At 48.3% G+C, this 18417-nt stretch overlaps 1 protein-coding gene across 2 annotated transcripts in view; it reads left to right on the forward strand.

The window, feature by feature from the left end:
- The window catches only part of COPS4 (COP9 signalosome subunit 4), a 187964-nt gene that overhangs the window by 88202 nt on the left and 81345 nt on the right, over window positions 1–18417 (forward strand). For both annotated transcript variants that reach the window (XM_078676188.1, XM_078676189.1), the window contains exons 4-6: window positions 1469–1572; window positions 3044–3197; window positions 7981–8131. In XM_078676188.1, the coding sequence (XP_078532314.1) occupies window positions 1469–1572; window positions 3044–3197; window positions 7981–8131 (409 nt within the window). The remainder of the gene's footprint in view (window positions 1–1468; window positions 1573–3043; window positions 3198–7980; window positions 8132–18417) is intronic.

Below are 18417 nucleotides of genomic sequence, written 5' to 3' on the forward strand. Positions count from 1 at the left end.
TGCTTCATACATATCACATTTGCATGACTGACATGCAATGAAACATGTTGATGACCTTATCTGCATGGTTACTTATTGATTCTAAAAATGGTACTGCATAAGGAAGTGATACCTTGTTAAGCCGTTGGTTCCCTTCCATGTGAGTAATAGCATTCTGACCTCTGATACAGTATGCATTCAACAACCATCCAAGTCCCCTCCAGCCACCCAGGTGGTTAGTGGTGCATCAAAGGGTACAGGTCTCTAATCTCATTTGTTTTGCATTATTTAAAAAAATTAACTGTTACTCTATCCGATCTTGTTGTTTTTGTTTAGTGCATTATTTTTTTCTGGTTCAAGTTAATTTTACTATCTGCATGATTAAAGAATGACTTCAGACTTATGCCTTTATGACCTTTTAATTCCTGCATTTTATATGTAAACAAGTGTGCAGGTTCTAGCTATTTCAGAAACCAAATAGTTTTTTTTTCTTTAAAATGTGCATACTACATTTAGTCTCTAATGTGACTTTACATTGTGGGAAATGATCCACATGTTACTATACTGCGCGGGAACAAGTGCCCAAAAGCAAACTCTTACCATGCACAACAGATTCACAATTCAAAACAAACTGCCACTGCTTTTCTGTGCTTTTCCAGAACTTAACTCAAGCACCCCATATGCACAGCACCACATTTCTAGTTAGCTCACTTTTTGACGATGCAGTTTACTGACGAGCTGTATGTCTGAAGCAATGTGTATAAACCATGCCAAATTCAACACAGTGAAGTATTATTCAATAAAGAATTGCTTTAATATATATAAACTTGCCACAATTTATTTTTGATCCAGCCCTCTAAATCAATTATGACTGAAATTTTCAAAATCTGGTAAAATAGCTCAGCAAGCTTGAATTGGGGCGAATTTGTCCTTTCATGCTGCTGAGATTGATCAAGCGACTTCCGTTCAGTGTGGTAATAAGCCTTCATTTATGCTCCATCAAAATAGTTGTTAGATTAGTAAATCTCATGAAATTCACATTATGCAGTTTCGTAGGTTCGAAATTTTGCATAATTTACTGATCCAGGACACTGATTACAGCGGAAAACATTTCCGGCGTAATAAACTCACGGGCACAAAATATTTTGTCCACAAGCCAGTCTTGTGCCAGTATCTCGCATGGCTTTTGCTAAAACGCAATATGCTCTCCAAATCAATTTCACGTTAGATATGCATTAATGCATTTTGTGTAACTAATTACATGTGATATTCACAACATTTTCCTGAAAAAATAAATTGCAGTTTCTCCCAGCCACCCAGATCAACTCACTTTGTGTTACTTGCTCACTAATAATAATACATCCAGGTGATGGAAGTCATGTTCTCAACGTACTGGCTATAGTCCGAGGCTTTTGCTTAATGATTGATAATGTTACGTTATTGTTTAGGACCCATAAGTCGCCTCACATTGGATTTCTTTTTATTTTAGGTTGCTTCCATAAGGCAGCATCTTGCCACAATCTATGAAAAGGAAGAGGACTGGCGGAATGCAGCCCAAGTGTTAGTGGGAATCCCGTTGGAAACAGGGCAAAAGTAAGCCTGTGCTTAATGTTTTGTGCTTTGTATCTGAACTACTTTGGAAAGTAGGATTATTTGAATTTCTTAAAGTAACCTATTGTTGTCATCCTGGTAGAGGCTTCGCAAAAAACTTCAAAGAGAAAAATTGTTGCCTTTGCATTACAATTCCCTACCTAATCCAGAACTAACCCCTGTGACATTAACATTTGATGCAGAGTGGAGTTCAAATGAAACCTGCCTCATACTTCGAGTCTGTGGAAGGGAGTAGACCTGCAGAGTAACAGTGAACCTGCAAAATGAGCCAAAGGGAAAATGTCATGGAGTTTGAACAACAAACCTTTTTTTTGTCCACTTGTTTTTATGGCAGAATTTAGTTCAGCAGCATTTTGTTTCTTTTTGTCCCTTTGTTACCCACCAAAGGCATTCCTGCCTGTCACCTTTGCCCCTCTTCTCCACATTTCGGCTGTACAGCACCTTAAAGTTCTATTGAGCATCCTCTGGCTAATCTAAATTAGGCCCCATCAGTACCACTGACCCTTGCAGGTTACCCCTGTGTATATATGTAGAGTAGCCATACCTGGTGAACAAGATTAAAAAAAATGTTTTAAGCCTGCCTCCATGTCACCATTTCCAGGCAATAGTGTAGATTGAATCATTCTGGCACTTTATTGCTTATTACATGCTTGCTAATCCGACAAACTGATTTATCCTGTTTTATACATTTCCACATGTCTGCCTGTGGAGACATTGGGATATAAACTTAAGATACCAATCTGTAGTGAGGTGGCTGACATACTGTATTTTGCCTGTAGCCCTTTTCGATGTACAAATCCCCAGCCATTCATCACCATGGCCTCTGCACAGTGTAAGTCGTTTTGGTGCATAAGTTCACCAGATGGTGATATTTCCACACTCATAAACAGAGGAGGTTTATCATTAAGATTGCAGAATATAATATAGTTGCTGGTTAACTTTGTCTGCTTCTTGTCTGGTCAGACTGCTCATAACAGTAGCTTTTCTTCATTGGTGAATAATACCTTCCTAAGTGAGTTACTCAGATATTGCACTTCTTGTTTTACAATCATGTGTGGCAATATCCACTAAAGTGCAGTCGTTTTATATCATATTTAATAATTCCTTGATGTTGTGAAAGCTTGTGTAGTGCTAGTGGCCCTTTCCTACATTCAAGGTGAAATGCACCTGTTTTACCTAACAAAGGTTTTAAATGAAGGTATGTATTTGAAGTTTTACAAATGTTGAAGTGCTTCACTCTTGTGTTAAGCTTGTGGATGTCGTCATTGTGTGCTATAAAGGTATGTGCTGTTACCTAATCTGCTTGGCCATGTGTAAATTTTTACATATAGCACATATTTATATTGTTGACATTGCATGCTTTATCTCACACACACAAAGAATTGAAACCCTTACACACTTTAATATGTGACACTTCATTTGAACATTCATGTCTATGATTCTTTACCAACAGGCAATACAATGTTGACTATAAGCTTGAAACCTATTTAAAAATTGCTCGTCTCTACCTGGAAGATGATGATCCTGTTCAAGCAGAAGCTTACATCAATAGGGCTTCATTACTCCAGAATGAGTCCACCAATGAACAGCTACAGATACATTATAAGGTACAATATTGTGTCCAAACAAATTTGGTATTTGTTTGCTCCACATCTTATTCACTGGAGAGGCAAAGTAATTAAAATGTTCAATCACTGTTACTCCCTTTCTGACTGCTCAGATTTATTTTAGACAAATATGATGTTCATACATCTGTAGAAAAAGCACATCTGAGCGAGTGCACTACTTGTGTTTTTCGTTAGTTCTATTGCAAGAGTTTACTTTTGCTTTGTTGCCTGATTTTTAATTTCAGCTGCCCGCCTGTGCACAGCACACCCTTAAGAAGTGATTTGGTTAAGCAAGACAATTGATACTTTTGGTTTTTTTTTTTTTTTTTTTTTGAAAACCTTTATTGTACAGAAAGAGCTCACAAATACGGGCCTACAACCCACCGGGCTGGCCACCACAGAGCCGAATGTCAGGAGCAATGCACAGAGTATCACAGTATACAAGGGCAAAGAAACAGGAGACATAACAAGCATCTTAGAGCAATCACAGGAGATAAGAATTAGAAAGGCAGTTTTCTCATTTTTTAAAGGACGGGTTAGGGAGCATAGGAATACGGCGGGCCTAGAGACAAACCAAAGGGGCGGGGCCGCGGCGGGCAGCAATACAATGATCGTAAAAAAACACAGGAGAAACAAATACGAAATAGGCATACCAATAAGCACCGGTCAAAACAACAGACATGAGGAAAGGCCATCGCACACCGTCCAATGCCCGCCCACCGCAGCTACCACCTATCCCACCGAACAGCACAGAAAAGGACCCAAATACAAGAACAATACGAAACGGACCCCCAATAAAAGGAAAGAACCCCACCTAAAGGGGGGGGGGGGAAAGAAGGGGGAAGAAGGAAAGGAAGGGACTCTTATCCAAACACCCGCCCCCGGGCGACGAAACAGGAAAACAATAACCCGGTACAAAATAGACATTAAAAATACAGAAAACACACCCAGCAAATCAGAATCATCGTGATACCGGAAAAATACCCCAGAAAGACACCAGGGGGACAGACGACGAGACAGAGCCCCGAAAGAAGGGATACACAAGGGCCATAGAACCAAAAAGGGAGAAGAAAGGAGGAAAAAGATCCCCCAAAAACAGCAACAGACCCCCCCACCCACCCCACAAGCCCACCCTACACCCCTGCAGAAGGCTACGGCCAACCCCCCAGCAGCGTGCCTGTCGCCCTAAATAGAACCCGAAATATAGGAGAAAGAAACAAGGTAGAAACAAAGGCAAAAAAGAAGGGCCAGGGAAAGGAAGGAACATTACACACGGGAGAGGGCAAAAAACAGTATTATCTGCAACCATCCCACCACCTGTGAAAAGGGGAGAGGCAGAGCCCACGGGAAGTTAAACGACATCAGGATAAGTTTCAGGAGTCCCACGAAGTTACACAACATCAAAACAGCACATGTCGGTCATAGATCAAAAACAAGTCTACCGCATATAATAAGTCATTTCAGCCCTGTCCGCTTTTGTCCAAGGTTGTAATCATCCAAACAAACAAAGTCCAAACGACGAGGGACACAGGGTTCAGGAGGAAATCCAGCGGCAGTCCTGAGGAGAAACGTGAAAGAAAATACGGAGGATATAAAAAAGTTACGGTACAATCTTCGCACCGCAGGCACAGTTCTATGGACAAGTCCAACGAGGCAAGTCCAGCTGGGTCGGCACAGGCGCCCCGGCCGGGGAGCCGACGTGATGAGAAACAGAAAGGATCATCGAGGCCTGGACAGGATGCAAACGGACCGCAGCCCAGCGGCTGAGGCAACAAAGCAGGACGACGAAGGGCGTCGGAGAGTCTCCAATTCAAGGATGCGGTCTCCGCCGGAGGCACAGAGACCAGGAGCACACCAGCCGTACCCTGCAACAAGGAAGCAAAATCCAACGATGGGGGCCCGCATAAATCGAAAAGTGGGTCCGCCTCCACAGGGGAAACAGGCGCAGCCACGGAAGTCCGCCAGGAGTATAGTGCATCCAGGACAACATGAAGTGCAGGAAACCCTTCACAAGAGCCGACATCCGGGCCGTGTGGCGGGCCCCCAGTGCTCGCCCAGGCCCGGCAGAGACTCCCAGGGCCGGCCGCCATCTTAGGAGCTCAGCAAGCCCTCGGTCGTCGGGGGCCCCGGCCGGAGCAACACCAAAGCAAAAGGAGGTCAGCCGAACTGCGGCGAGGCGCCCCAAGGCAGGAAGGAGACCCACCAGAAGAAGGATGTTCGGCGGCCCCCTCGTGCCGCCGGCCCCGTTCACCGAGCCCGGGCGGAAAATCCAAAATGGCCGGGCCGGGGAACAAAGGGGGGACCAAGCCGGATAAATGAGGAGGCTCTCCCGCAGGAGGCAGCGTCCGCACCTCGAGGCCCAGGCCAGTCGGGTCCGCCAACGGGCACAGCCGGCCTATTCGCACATCAGCCCCCGCAACCAGAACCACAGCGCCCGCAAGGGCCGACCATCGCGCTCCGCCACGTCCCGTCGCTGCCAGGAGGTCCAGGCCAGTTCGCCCCGAAGGCTCCGAGCGGGACCACCGCACAGGATCGACAGCACCCAGGATCACCGGAGCAACGGGTAAGTGTCCGCAAAGTGCCCGCGGTACCGAAACACCGCAAGGAGGGCTTCCCGGGGCAGGAGAAATACAGGATAATCGAAGAAAACAGGTGGTTGAACGGAGCCGAGCTAAAACGCGGCCATCTCGGTAGCGAGCTAGGCTCCTCCCCCTACTTTTGTTTTTTAGCTTTATTTTTGGGGTCTTGCGTAGTAATTACATTTTTCACAGCCATTCATTTATTTTGTAGGAGCAAATGAATTGGAATCGGCTGTAGTACAAAAGCAAATGGAGGGAAAATATATAATGTATTTGATATTTTTTTTCATCCAACATGTATGTATCCCAAACAATAAAAACCTCTGCGACATTTCTTTACCAATCCCCTCAGCATGTTTGCTTTAACTTGATTAGCCCTGCCAGACCATGCTTTCATTCAGTCCAACCCCTACAATAACTCACCCCACTATTGCATAGTCCATGCTCGGTACATTTCACATCCTTGCATTAGTCTGTAGATCTATTATGTGTTCTTCCTTCCCTCTTAACCCCCTGTTTTCCGATTAGAGTGCGACCTGTGTCTCTGTTGAAGTGCTCCTTGATACCCTGGAGAAGCTGTTTGGGAAAACCTCCTGTACCCTCTGGCCCACGAAGGTTGTTAGTATTGCGCCCAGGCTTCTAGATCATCCATCACTTTGTCGCCCGTGTGAAAGTCTAATATGTTTTTAATTTGCCATCCTCCATTCTGTGATATTTTTTGCCTATTGCCCCCCCTCCCCTGGACACCCACCCACCTCACTGCAATATGTTGTTTTGCCAGAAAGAGCACCAATTGGGGGAAGTTATGCACATATTTCCTCTCTTGGGGCGTGCCACTGTGCCCAACAGGTAGTGCTTGTGGGACTAGTCCAATGGTAGGACCGTTGATCCTCTGTTCCTTTCCAACACCACCTGCCAATAAGCCAGCACACTAGTACACTGCCATGCCATGTGTAAAAATGTAGCCTCTCCCTCACTACATGTGGTACATGCTGCTGATCGATCCTTAGGCATTAGTTATGTAAAATGAACACATTTAAAATGAAGCCATTTGAATCTAGTGTTTTCGGAGACCTCTTTGATCACTGAATACATCGTTTTCCAAATATCGTCTGTTAGCTGGCTCTCCCAGAAACCCTGGGTTTGGGCCTTTCCTAACCTTACAGCACCTACCATTCATTTTGCGTCTGTGAAGAATGTCCGCTATTTTAAACCAAAGTAAGAGTAAAAGCTTTGTGTTCTTCATTAAAGGGATGAATATTTCAATCCACGTTGAATTGCTGAGCCGGTAGGGTTGATTCCTAGCTTTCCACTATTTAAATTTTATCTATTTGTATTTGTCAGATTATTTTGTAGAGTGCAGTAGGTTACCACCATTTCTAAAAGGAAACTAATCTTTCACGTCATTTTGAATCGGCCATTGTCAGCTTTTCAGGTGTTGCCTAGGTACTTGTATGTTTCTTGCCAATGCTTGAGGTTTTTTAAGAATTAGCTTTTTCTCTCAACTCGTGCATGGTTGGCTATTCTCTTCACGCCCTTTTCTGTTTATGCCTAATACTGGCCATGTTATGTCTTTTGTTGTTAGGGTCTTTTTCATTATTTTGATTGTTTCCAAACATTCACAGTTTTATTTAACATAACACCAATGTATCCAGCGCAAATACTATACACGATTATCAGGTTGCACCAATGTGATAACATACATTATTAAGTAAGCATCACAGGTTACCATTATGAATAATATGGACATGTTCGGGTTCAAAGTCACTTCGATGCAATTTTATCTTGGACTTAGTAACTTGTCTCCCAATAGCTGAGCATGTGAATAGGTAAACCAAAGGGCGGGGAAATTACCTCAGTTGTATCTTGTGTAAATGTTTTTTGAACACTTGCAAACTTTCTTGCTTTTGCCTCAGGACTCCTTAAGTGCCAATTTCATTTATAGCTATGTGAAAGATGTACCGAGTGTACATGTTTGACAGGACATGGCTCATGCACACCTATTGCCTGTGGATCTTTCAAGATCTAGGCAATAGTGACCACATTTCTTGCCTGCTTAAAAATTCTCTTGGTCGGTAATGTGGAGAAGTAATCTGTGACATGCTGTAATGCACAGACAGCTGAAACTGCCTAAAAAGAATGAAATGTTCATCACTATGCACCGTTTACCGCTTCCTTTTTGTAATAGTGCCTTTTCTCGTCAGGTTTGCTATGCTCGAGTTCTCGATTACAGAAGGAAGTTCATTGAAGCCGCCCAGCGATATAATGAACTATCGTATAAAAGCATAGTCCACGAAACAGAAAGGCTGGAAGCTTTGAAGCATGCATTGCACTGCACCATACTTGCATCAGCAGGTAACCAAATAACATTATGCATATGTTGCGAGGGATCAAAAATACAAAAACAAATTGAACTTTTTTTGGTAAGGGAATTTTAGAATGTGTGAATTTGAGAACATAAGTTATGTTGAAGAGAAAAGCAGCTAAAATATTTCAAGTTCAAATTTGTTTTCTTCTGCGTTTGTGATTTTTACTAATTTAGTCACTACTTTTTTAAGTTCTTATTACCAGGCATGTTCGTGTTCTGCTTTTGTAATCCTTCCTAGAGCCTTTCCTCATGGTATTCTTGTTTCTTATCGTTATTACAACCATTTACGGCGTGGCATATAAAAGTAAATTCATTCAAGGCACTGTTCATTTTTGTTTTAGCTCTAACCAAGACCTTTTTATGTTACTAAAATTCTTTACGTAAAGTAGTTATTAATAGGGGCTTACAAACAATCCTCTTCATCTTTTGGCCAGTTGTTGAGCCATTTTCATTTGTCTTCTACAATCCTATTTAGGAATATTTAGCACAGAATATCAATTTACTTGAGTATCCTGGCCAAAATGTTGCAGTCCAAAGTATTGATGATGTAAGTACATATAAGTAAAGTTTAGATTTACTATTCTATACGCTTACCTCTTATATGTGGAGTAAAGTTTAGTAAATCTTTATTTTATGTACTCACCGCATCTGTATTTCAGTCGTCATTAGTTTGGCATCGATATTCCCTGCATCAATATTCCATACCTCCTCCTTTCCACTACTGCATAAGTGTCATTGGGCCAGCCCATTTCAGTCATTGTTACTTTCTGTTCAAGTAATAGATTTCAGCTGAAGCACAAGGATGTCACTTTCACTGGAAAAGACTTGTAGGCCATTGTAGTTTAAATATTTCAGTTGTAATTTATTATTTATTTACTTATTTGTTTTAATTGTGGCGAGGCCCCCACAGTTACCAGACTCTGCTACCAGGCCTTCACCACCACTTGCAAGTCTATGCAAGTGGCATAGTCTTTGAATAGGGTTTAAAACCAGTCAGATTTCCGTGCATGAGCAATATTACACTTGCATGAGTAGCCATCTTTGAAAGGGCTATGAAATCATTCTAATATGGTTACCAAGATCTATGCTTTTGTAAGCATAGGTGACTCTTTTTGAATTCTCTTCATTTTATTAAAAAATCTTCAAAGATGTTGGTCCATGTGTGCGAATGCATGCTCACACGGAGGCTGCATGTGTAGCCATTTTTCAGTGCACTGGCAAAGCTTAAATGAACCATAAATCTATTGGCTTTGCAGATGCTAATTTTTTTGTTCTGTTAAGTATTTAGTTTCCTCTCCCCCTGCTGCCCTTTGTGAAAAAAAAAATTAAAAAGTTATTTACACTATTCCATGCCCACCCTAGCGTTGACTGTCTTTAAACAGTGGCTGAATAATTGTCAGTTATCCTCTGTCGACTAGGTTTTGCTGCTGCGCCAGTGTAACCCTGCTTTTTTTTCTTCTTTGATTTCAGAGCTAGCCTTTTTTTTTCTTTTTTACATTTTTGATTTAATACTGTATGTATTACAAATACAAGACAACTTTGCCATGCACAAATTAGGGGCAACTCCCTCCAGATGCAACTCTAAGAAGAGCAAAGACTCAACCCCTGAGTACTGCCCCCTAGGTAGCAGTTGTCACTGTGGGCTCCTTTGGCGTTCATGTGTTGCATATTCTTCCCTCTTAGTGTCGGCCTGAGTACCGCCACCCTCCACCTCCATGGGCTCATCTATTAATTAGGTCATCGTGCTCACCCAGTCTGTGAGGTTCTCTTTCGCCCGCTTATCTGTCCGCAGGTTTTTTAATCGCAATTCTTCTGCTAGGGTCTATTCCAACATGTCTCTGAGCCGTATTTGGACTGTAGGCCCTTTATTGTGTATCCAGCATATCGCTATGCAGCGCTTAGCAAGTATAAGACTAAGTTTTGCAAATCTACACTGCATAGTTGAAAGTTTAGGTTTCGCTATCAAGCCTAGTAGGCAATGGTGGATGATCAGCTGGAGGTGCAGCCGTGTCACTTCCACAAGTCTCCTTACTTGTTCCTCCCCATAGAGTTCAGAGAGAGTCTTAACTTTCCAATTTTGACATGGTGATATCAGTATGCTGTACATTTTATTCCTTGCTTCAAGCTGGAATCCCAAATGATTTCAATTTTTTTTTTTTTTTTTACTTTTTGATTTCCCGCTCCCAGTGAATGCGATTACATCACTGAGATTTTTAAAGGCCTAACCAGAACGTGCTAGTTTTATATTGCCTTCAAATGTGGGTTGTTTTGCTTTTATGTACAAACAAGCATTTACAATGCAATAGGTCTCGCAATTGCGAAAATTTGAGCTATGGGCATTTTAAATGGCAATGCCTTTTATAATATTAAAAGGCATTGACATTTACAATAGGTCAAACTTTGGCAAAAGCAAGACCTATTGTATTGTAGAGCTCGGTGTCCGTGAAGCGGGCGCCGCGCCCAACATTATAGTTAAAATAAAAATAAAATTAAACTGTCCGGTGTCCCTAAAGCAAGTGCCTCTCTCTGCATGCAAGTTTATTAAAAAAATGAAAAGGTGAAAGAACGCACGCTGTCCTTGAAGCGGACGCTGCGTTCTTCTAAAAAGTAATACAAAAAAAAACGACTCTATTGTGTCGGGAGTGCTGTGGAGGTAGGGGGCAGCCATTGTCCCCATTGGTCAATAAACAAAATAGTGCTCACCCACTTCTAACACAGACCGTGTAACACGCCTGGTAAAAGGCCCAGTCGTTATTGGAGGGAACTAATGCAGACAAGGCGATACCAAGAAGGGACTAACAAGCCTATTAACGAATCAGAAGTCAGCATTTACTAAGGACAATGACACAAGCCAATGACAAATATGGGCGGAGAGTGGGCGGGGCTTCCAGTGCATACTCCAATACAGCATGACTCGCAGAGCCAACAGCACATGCGCGCTGGCTCTAGGTCCTATCTAAAAAACCAGGTTATTGGAGTGCGTTCTCTAGAAGAAAGTTTCTGCTGCTGAAGTAATCTCAGACTTGGGCCGACAGTTCCTAATGGGTTCTTTGGCTTTTAATATTGGACTCTTGTTACTGATAGCATTATCTAAATAGGCACCAAAGCAAGGTTGAATTGACAGTTAAATATTTGGTTTTACTAGCTTAGACGTTATTTATGGCACCTTTTGCATCTAACTCCTCCTATTCCATTCTTGAGCAAACTAATGGAGAAACATATATACCCATCTTTCCAACTATGTTGAACTGACTGGATGTTTAGATCATTCCCAGTCTGGCTTTAGGCCCAAATACAGCACAGAATCTGCATTGCTTACAGTTACAGATAACATCAGAATGACCCTAGATAAGGGCCATTCTATGATTCTGGTGCTGTTGGTCCTATCCGCAGCGTTCGACACAGTTTGCCATAGTATTCTGCTCAGAAGACTGGAAGAGGTTGGGTTAAGAGAATCGGCCTTCTCATGGATGAAGAGCTTTCTGGCTGATCGATCTCAGATTGTTAATCTAGGCTCGTATCGTTCGGCCCCTATGGAACTGACCAAGGGAGTACCCCAGGGCTCATGTCTGAGCCCAACATTATTTAAAATCTATATTGCTCCCTTGGCAAATCTTCTGAGGACACATGGGTTCATCCCTATATCATATGCAGACGATACTCCGCTTCTCTTCCCATTTAACAAATTCACGTCTGCGGTGCAGTTGGCCTTCTCTGATGGGATGAGGGCCATATCACACTGGATGAAGAATAACTTCCTCCAGTGTAACGTGGGAAAGATGGAAATCATGCTCTTTGGAGAGGCCCCCCTTCTATGGACACCGGATTGGTGGCCAACTGACCTGGGCCCTCATCCCGCTCCTAAGCTCCCAGTTAAAAATCTGGGCATTTGCCAAGATCAAGCCCTCCGCTTGAAGGAGCATGTTGCCCAAACAGCTGGCTAATGCTTTCATGTATCTGAAAGAGACACGTTAGTATTAGATTCCTTACCTTAGAATATCCCCAGGCGTCAGACTGGATCCGGAAACTTTTGCATAGCAGTACCCTTGCGCGTCGGTAGGCGTCGTCTGCGGCTCCGCGTCCGTCGTCGGCGTCTTGGGCGCCGTGATGACGTCGTCGGAGTACTTAGACGCCGCCTCCGCGTGCTGACGTCAGTTCTTCTTTTTTCCGCGGCAGCAAGCGCAGATCTGGAAAAAGCAGTAACCCTAGTCATTTTTTACTAACTTTTTTGATCCTTTTTGATCCTATTTCGAGTCTCTCGACTCCGACACGGTGCCTTTAGGGATGCCCGGCTTCAAACCTTGTGACGATTGCGACCGGCTGATGTCGGTCACGGATCCTCACCGCGTCTGTTTGTCGTGTTTGGGCGTCGACCACGACGACAAGGCCTGCTCCGACTGCCGGGCCCTTTCTTCGAAAGCCAGGCGGGAGCGGTCCCGTAGGCGCCTCGAACTCCGGCAGTCGGCCCCGCGCCGTGAGAGGTCCCGATCCCATGGGAGGTCGAGGGACAGGTCGCGGGCTCGGAGCCCTCACAGCTCCGAGAGTAGGCCGCACTCCTCCGGGTCGAAGTCGTCGTCAGGTAAGAGGCACAAGAAGTCCAAGCGGCGTCATCGCTCCTCGGACTCCCCCCGACGCTCGCGCGATGCGGCCGGGGGTTCGGGTGACACCGCCCACGCGGCTCCGTCGGAGTCGCGGGCGCCGCGTGCAGCTCCACACCCTCCGGTCCCTGGGCTGAACGCGTCGCCGGAGGAGATCGAGCGCTTCCTCATGGCCATGAGGAAACTCTCTCCTCCGACGGGCTCTGCGGCGCCTTCGGGCCCAGCGGACCCGTCTGGGGGCCCTAGCGGGTCGCGACGCCGCCGACGCCTTCGGGCCCGGCGCCGCAGGTCCCCGTTATCCCGACGCCGCCAGCGCCTTCGGGCCCGGCGCCGAGGGGTCCAGTTGTTCCGACGCCGCCGGCGCCTTCGGGCCCGGCGCCGCGGGATGCCGCTGGTCCTCCTTCGGGATCTGGTTCGTCGCCGGTGGATCTGACGACCTCCCCGGCGCCGGCCTTGGGCGGCGCCGTCCCCAGTTCCACCTTCGTTCCTGTTCCGGCGTCGGGACGGCCCCGATGGGCGCCGCTCTTGACGCCGGTTGGAGAGTTCTCTCTCTACGAGCAGGCCCCATTGGATGAGAACCCTGAATTTCAGGAGATGGGTGATGAAGAGGACTGGGAGGGGTCTGAGGACCCTCTGACCAGGGAGTGTCAGTCTCATGAGGACTGGACAGGAGAACTTGGGGAGGCCAGTGGCCTGGACACCTCTCCAGACACTGGTTTTGTCTCCCCTCCTTCCGTGGCATCGGAGGAGGGGGCAACTTATAGTGTGGTGCTGATGAGGGCTGCCAAGGCCTTGGGCCTTGAGCTCCCCGTCGCGGCCGTGAGGACTAACCTCCTCACTGAGGTCCTTAAACCGCAGTCAAGCTCGGCCGAGCCTCTGCTGCCTTTTAATGAGGCCTTGACCGACGTTCTGCTGGGCACTTGGTCCAAGCCCGCTACGGGTTCGCCCGTAGATAGGAACGTGGCCAGACGCCACCGCCCAGCCCCGGGCGACCCATGTTTCCTGTCCTCCCACCCTACCCCCGAGAGCCTGGTCATCCAGGCCTCCAATTCCCAGACCGCATTTCCGTCCGCCCCCCCGGACCGGGAATCCAAGAGGTATGACCAGTATGGGAAGAGGATCTTCTCATCACTTAGCCTCGGCCTGCGGTCTTCTAACACCGCCTGCCTCTTGGGACGTTACACCCACTCTGTGTGGGATAAGGTCGCGGAAGTGCTGCCAGAGTGTCCGTTGGAGGTACGGGCCAAACTCGGCCAAGCCCTTGTGGAGGGCCGGGATGCAGCCAAGTATTCCATCCGGTGTGGGCTGGATACCACTGACTCGCTGGGTAGAGCGATGGCAACGACGGTGGCGGTCAGACGCCACGCATGGCTGAGGTCCGCCAACTTCTCGGCAGATGTCCAGAACACGCTTATGGACATGCCGTTCGATGGCCGTCGCCTCTTTGGCGACAAGGCAGACCATGCGCTTAAGCGTTTTAAGGACTCCAGGGCTACGGCCAAGTCCTTAGGCCTCTCGGGCCAGCGCCAGCAATCGGCTGCCTATCACTCCTTTCGTGGCCACGGAAGGGGTGCGCCCACACGTGCCGCCAGCCACGCACCGCAGGGCAATACCCAACGCGGTGGCGGCCGTGGGAACCGCCGTCCAGGTGGGCGGGGGCAGCGGCGAGGTCAGTCCACACCTTCCCCCGCAGCATCCGCCTCAAAACCCTCCTAGTCCGTGCTTTCAGGCCCATGTGACGCCAGTGGGGGGCAGGGTTCGCCATCACCACCTCCACTGGCGCACTGTCACATCGGACAGGTGGGTGCTGCAAATCGTCCGAAGGGGCTACTCCCTCACCTTCGAGGCGACTCCTCCAGCCATGCCACCGCAGAACCACCGTGTATCGGGGGATCACTTGCGACTTCTGCAGGAGGAAGTTACGGCCCTCTTGGCCAAGGGGGCCATCGAGCGCGTTCCTGGGCCAGAAGTAGGGTGTGGTTGCTACTCCCACTACTTTCTGGTACCCAAGAAGGGCAAAGGGGGCCTACGCCCAATCTTGGACCTACGGAACGTCAACGGCTTCCTCCGGAAGGAGAAGTTCAAGATGCTGACACTGGCTCAGGTCCTGGCTGCCCTGGACCCAGGAGACTGGATGGTAGCGTTGGACTTGCAGGACGCTTACTTTCATATCCCCGTCCTGCCTGCCCACCGGCGCTACCTGCGGTTCATGGTGGGCCACGAGCACTTTCAGTTTACCGTGCTCCCCTTCGGCCTTACCAGCGCCCCACGGGTGTTCACGAAGGTGATGGCGGTGGTCGCAGCTCATCTGCGCAGGTTAGGGGTTTCAGTCTTCCCCTACCTCGACGACTGGTTGTTGAAGGCGGGCTCGCCCCAGACAGTAGTCAGCCACCTCCAGACTACGGCAGATCTCCTGCACCAGCTGGGGTTCTCCATCAATGTGCCAAAGTCACACCTGTGTCCCTCTCAGAAGCTCCTCTTCATCGGAGCGGTTCTGGACTCGGCGCAGTTTCGGGTTTATCCACCCGAACAGCGGGTCCGGGATATTCAGGCTCTGATTCCCATCTTTCAGCCGTTATCCCGGGTTTCGGTCAGGTTGACGCTGCGGCTTCTGGGGCTGATGGCCTCCTGCATCCTACTGGTGCATCACGCCAGGTGGCGGATGCGGGCTCTACAGTGGGACCTGAAGTTTCAGTGGGCCCAGCATCAGGGCAACCTATCCGACCACGTCCTGATCTCGGAGGGCACTGCGAGACAGCTGCAGTCGTGGCTTATGGACCGCGATTGGGTCAGCGGCAGATCCCTCTCCCTTCCCCAACCGGAGCACGTAGTTGTGACGGACGCGTCCCTCCAGGGCTGGGGAGGCCACATGGGAGAGGCGGAGATCAGAGGCCTCTGGTCTCCGGCGGAGACCCGGCTCCACATCAACCTGTTGGAGCTCAGGGCGATTCGTGTGGCACTGAAGGCATTCCTCCCCTCTGTCCGGGGGAGTGTAGTGCAGGTGTTCACGGACAACACCACCGCCATGTGGTACTGCAACAAACAAGGCGGGGTGGGGTCGTGGATCCTTTGTCAAGAGGCTCCTCGCCTTTGGCAATGGCTGGAACGCCAGGGCGTGACCCTGGTGGCTCAACACCTGGCAGGTTCTCTGAACGCCAGGGCGGACGAGCTCAGCCGTCGGTGCATAATGGATTACGAATGGCGTCTGAACTCGGACGTGGCGCAAGGCCTCTTTCAGTGATGGGGAGAGCCTTGGTTAGATCTATTCGCCACCGAAGAGAACACGCAATGTCATCAGTTCTGCGCGTTAGAATTTCCAAGGCGGCACTCGCTCGGAGACGCTATTTGTCGCGAGTGGAGTTGCGGTCTGTTGTACGCCTTTCCGCCTATACCACTTCTGCCCAGAGTGCTGAAGAAGATCAAGCGCGACCGGGCACAAGTCATCCTTGTGGCTCCGGACTGGGCGAGAAGGTACTGGTATCCAGAGCTACTCAGTATGTCAGTCGATCCCCCGGTTCGTCTGCCTCTTCAGGAGGACCTTCTGTCGCAGCAGCAGGGGACGGTCCTCCACCCGAACCTGTCCAGTCTCCACCTCCATGCTTGGAGATTGAGCGGCGACAGTTGAGGCCATTTGACTTGCCTCCTGAGGTCTGTAACGTCATTCTGGCAGCCAGGCGTCCCTCCACAAAGTCGGTATACGCCTGCAGGTGGAACAGATTTGTGGCATGGTGCACAGCAAAGGCTGTGGATCCTCTTTCTGCCCCTCTTTCTGAGGTTCTTCTCTTCCTTCTTTCTCTTGCCCAGCAGGGATCTGCTCTGGGCACTATCAAGGGCTACCTTTCGGCCCTTTCAGCCTTTCTCAGGCTACCTGATCAGCCTTCTTTGTTCAAGTCCCCTATTGTAAACAGATTTCTTAAGGGCATCACTCACACGTTTCCTCCTGTTCCGTTTGTGATGCCTCAGTGGGACTTGAACCTGGTTTTAACATTCCTGATGTGTGCTCCCTTTGAGCCACTTCACAACTGTCCTCTTCGCCTTCTGACTCTGAAGACTGCTTTCCTGGTTGCCATCACCTCTGCCAGGAGAGTGAGTGAGCCTCAGGCTCTTTCTTGTACTCCACCTTTCCTTTCTGTCCATCCGGACAAAGTGGTGCTTCGTACCAAACCTTCTTTCCTGCCCAAGGTTGTCACGGCCTTTCACATCGGGCAGTCCATCACCTTGCCTACCTTCTTCCCGCCACCGCATCCCTCTAAAGAGGAAGAGCGGCTCCACCGTCTGGACCCAAAACGTGCGCTCTCATTCTATTTGGATCGCACACGCCAGTTCCGGGTGGATGACCAACTCTTTGTTGGTTACGTGGGCGCTAAGAAGGGGAAAGCGGTGCACAAGAGGACCATCTCCCGGTGGATCATCCTGTGTATCCAGGCATGCTACTCCTTGGCTAGGAAGGAGCCCCCGGTTGGGCTGCGGGCTCATTCTACCCGAGCGACGGCGACCACCACTGCCCTGGGCAGGGGTGTGCCCTTACAAGACATCTGTCAGGCAGCTACGTGGGCATCGCTGCACACGTTTGCAAGACACTACTGCCTGGACAGTCAAGTCCGGAGGGATGGCTTCTTTGGCCGTTCCGTCCTCCAGGACTTTCTGGTGTGATTATTGGGTCGCAGACCCACCACCGGGGTTGGTATTGCTGGGGTATCTATTCTAAGGTAAGGAATCTAATACTAACGTGTCTCTTTCAGATACACAAGTTACTACTTGTGTAACGATATATCTGTAAGAGACATTAGTTAGTATTAGATTCCTTACCGACCCGCCCATCCTCCCCGTTCTGCGAACCAATATCTAGGGTTAGGGTTGTCCCCTTCAGGGCCCTAGTTTCAATGGCACCAGTGTTGGTTTTTAACATGGCTCTGCGTTTCTGGCGCGGATAAGCTGTGTCTAAGAACTGACGTCAGCACGCGGAGGCGGCGTCTAAGTACTCCGACGACGTCATCACGGCGCCCACGACGCCGACGACGGACGCGGACCCGCAGACGACGCCTACCGACGCGCAAGGGTACTGCTACGCAAAAGTTTCCGGATCCAGTCTGACGCCTGGGGATATTCTAAGGTAAGGAATCTAATACTAACTAATGTCTCTTACAGATATTACGTTACACAAGTAGTAACTTGTGCAATAGGCCTGCTCCGCCGAGTCTTCCCCCTGCTTCTGGATTCTACCCGCAAAACTCTAGTCCAGGCACTTTTACGAAGTCACCTGGACTATTGTAATGGCCTGCTGATCTCGGCTAATGATGCCTCACTCAGCAGACTGCAGGTGGTTCAGAACATGGCAGCACGGCTGGTCCTGAATGTTCCACCCCGGACCCCTTCCCACCCTCTCCTTGTAAAGCTGCATTGGCTTCCTATCCGTCAACAGATTAAATGTAAAACTTGCTGCACTATCCACAAGGCACTGCTCAACCTGGGCTCCCTCTGTCTCTCCAAGAAATTCCTGCCCTATGTACCACAAAGATCCCTCCGTTCAGGTGCCAAACACCTTCTGGTGGTACCTCGAGTAAGAAGGGCTAGGTTAGGAGGAAAAGCTCTCTCTTCTCTCGTTCCCCGCTTCTGGAACGAGCTCCCCCTCCCTCTAAGACAGTGTCCAGAACATCTGCAATTTAGAAAGCGCT

Source organism: Lissotriton helveticus, chromosome 2_1 (genome assembly GCF_964261635.1).
Source record: "Lissotriton helveticus chromosome 2_1, aLisHel1.1, whole genome shotgun sequence".
Classification (NCBI taxonomy): Eukaryota; Metazoa; Chordata; class Amphibia; order Caudata; family Salamandridae; genus Lissotriton; species Lissotriton helveticus.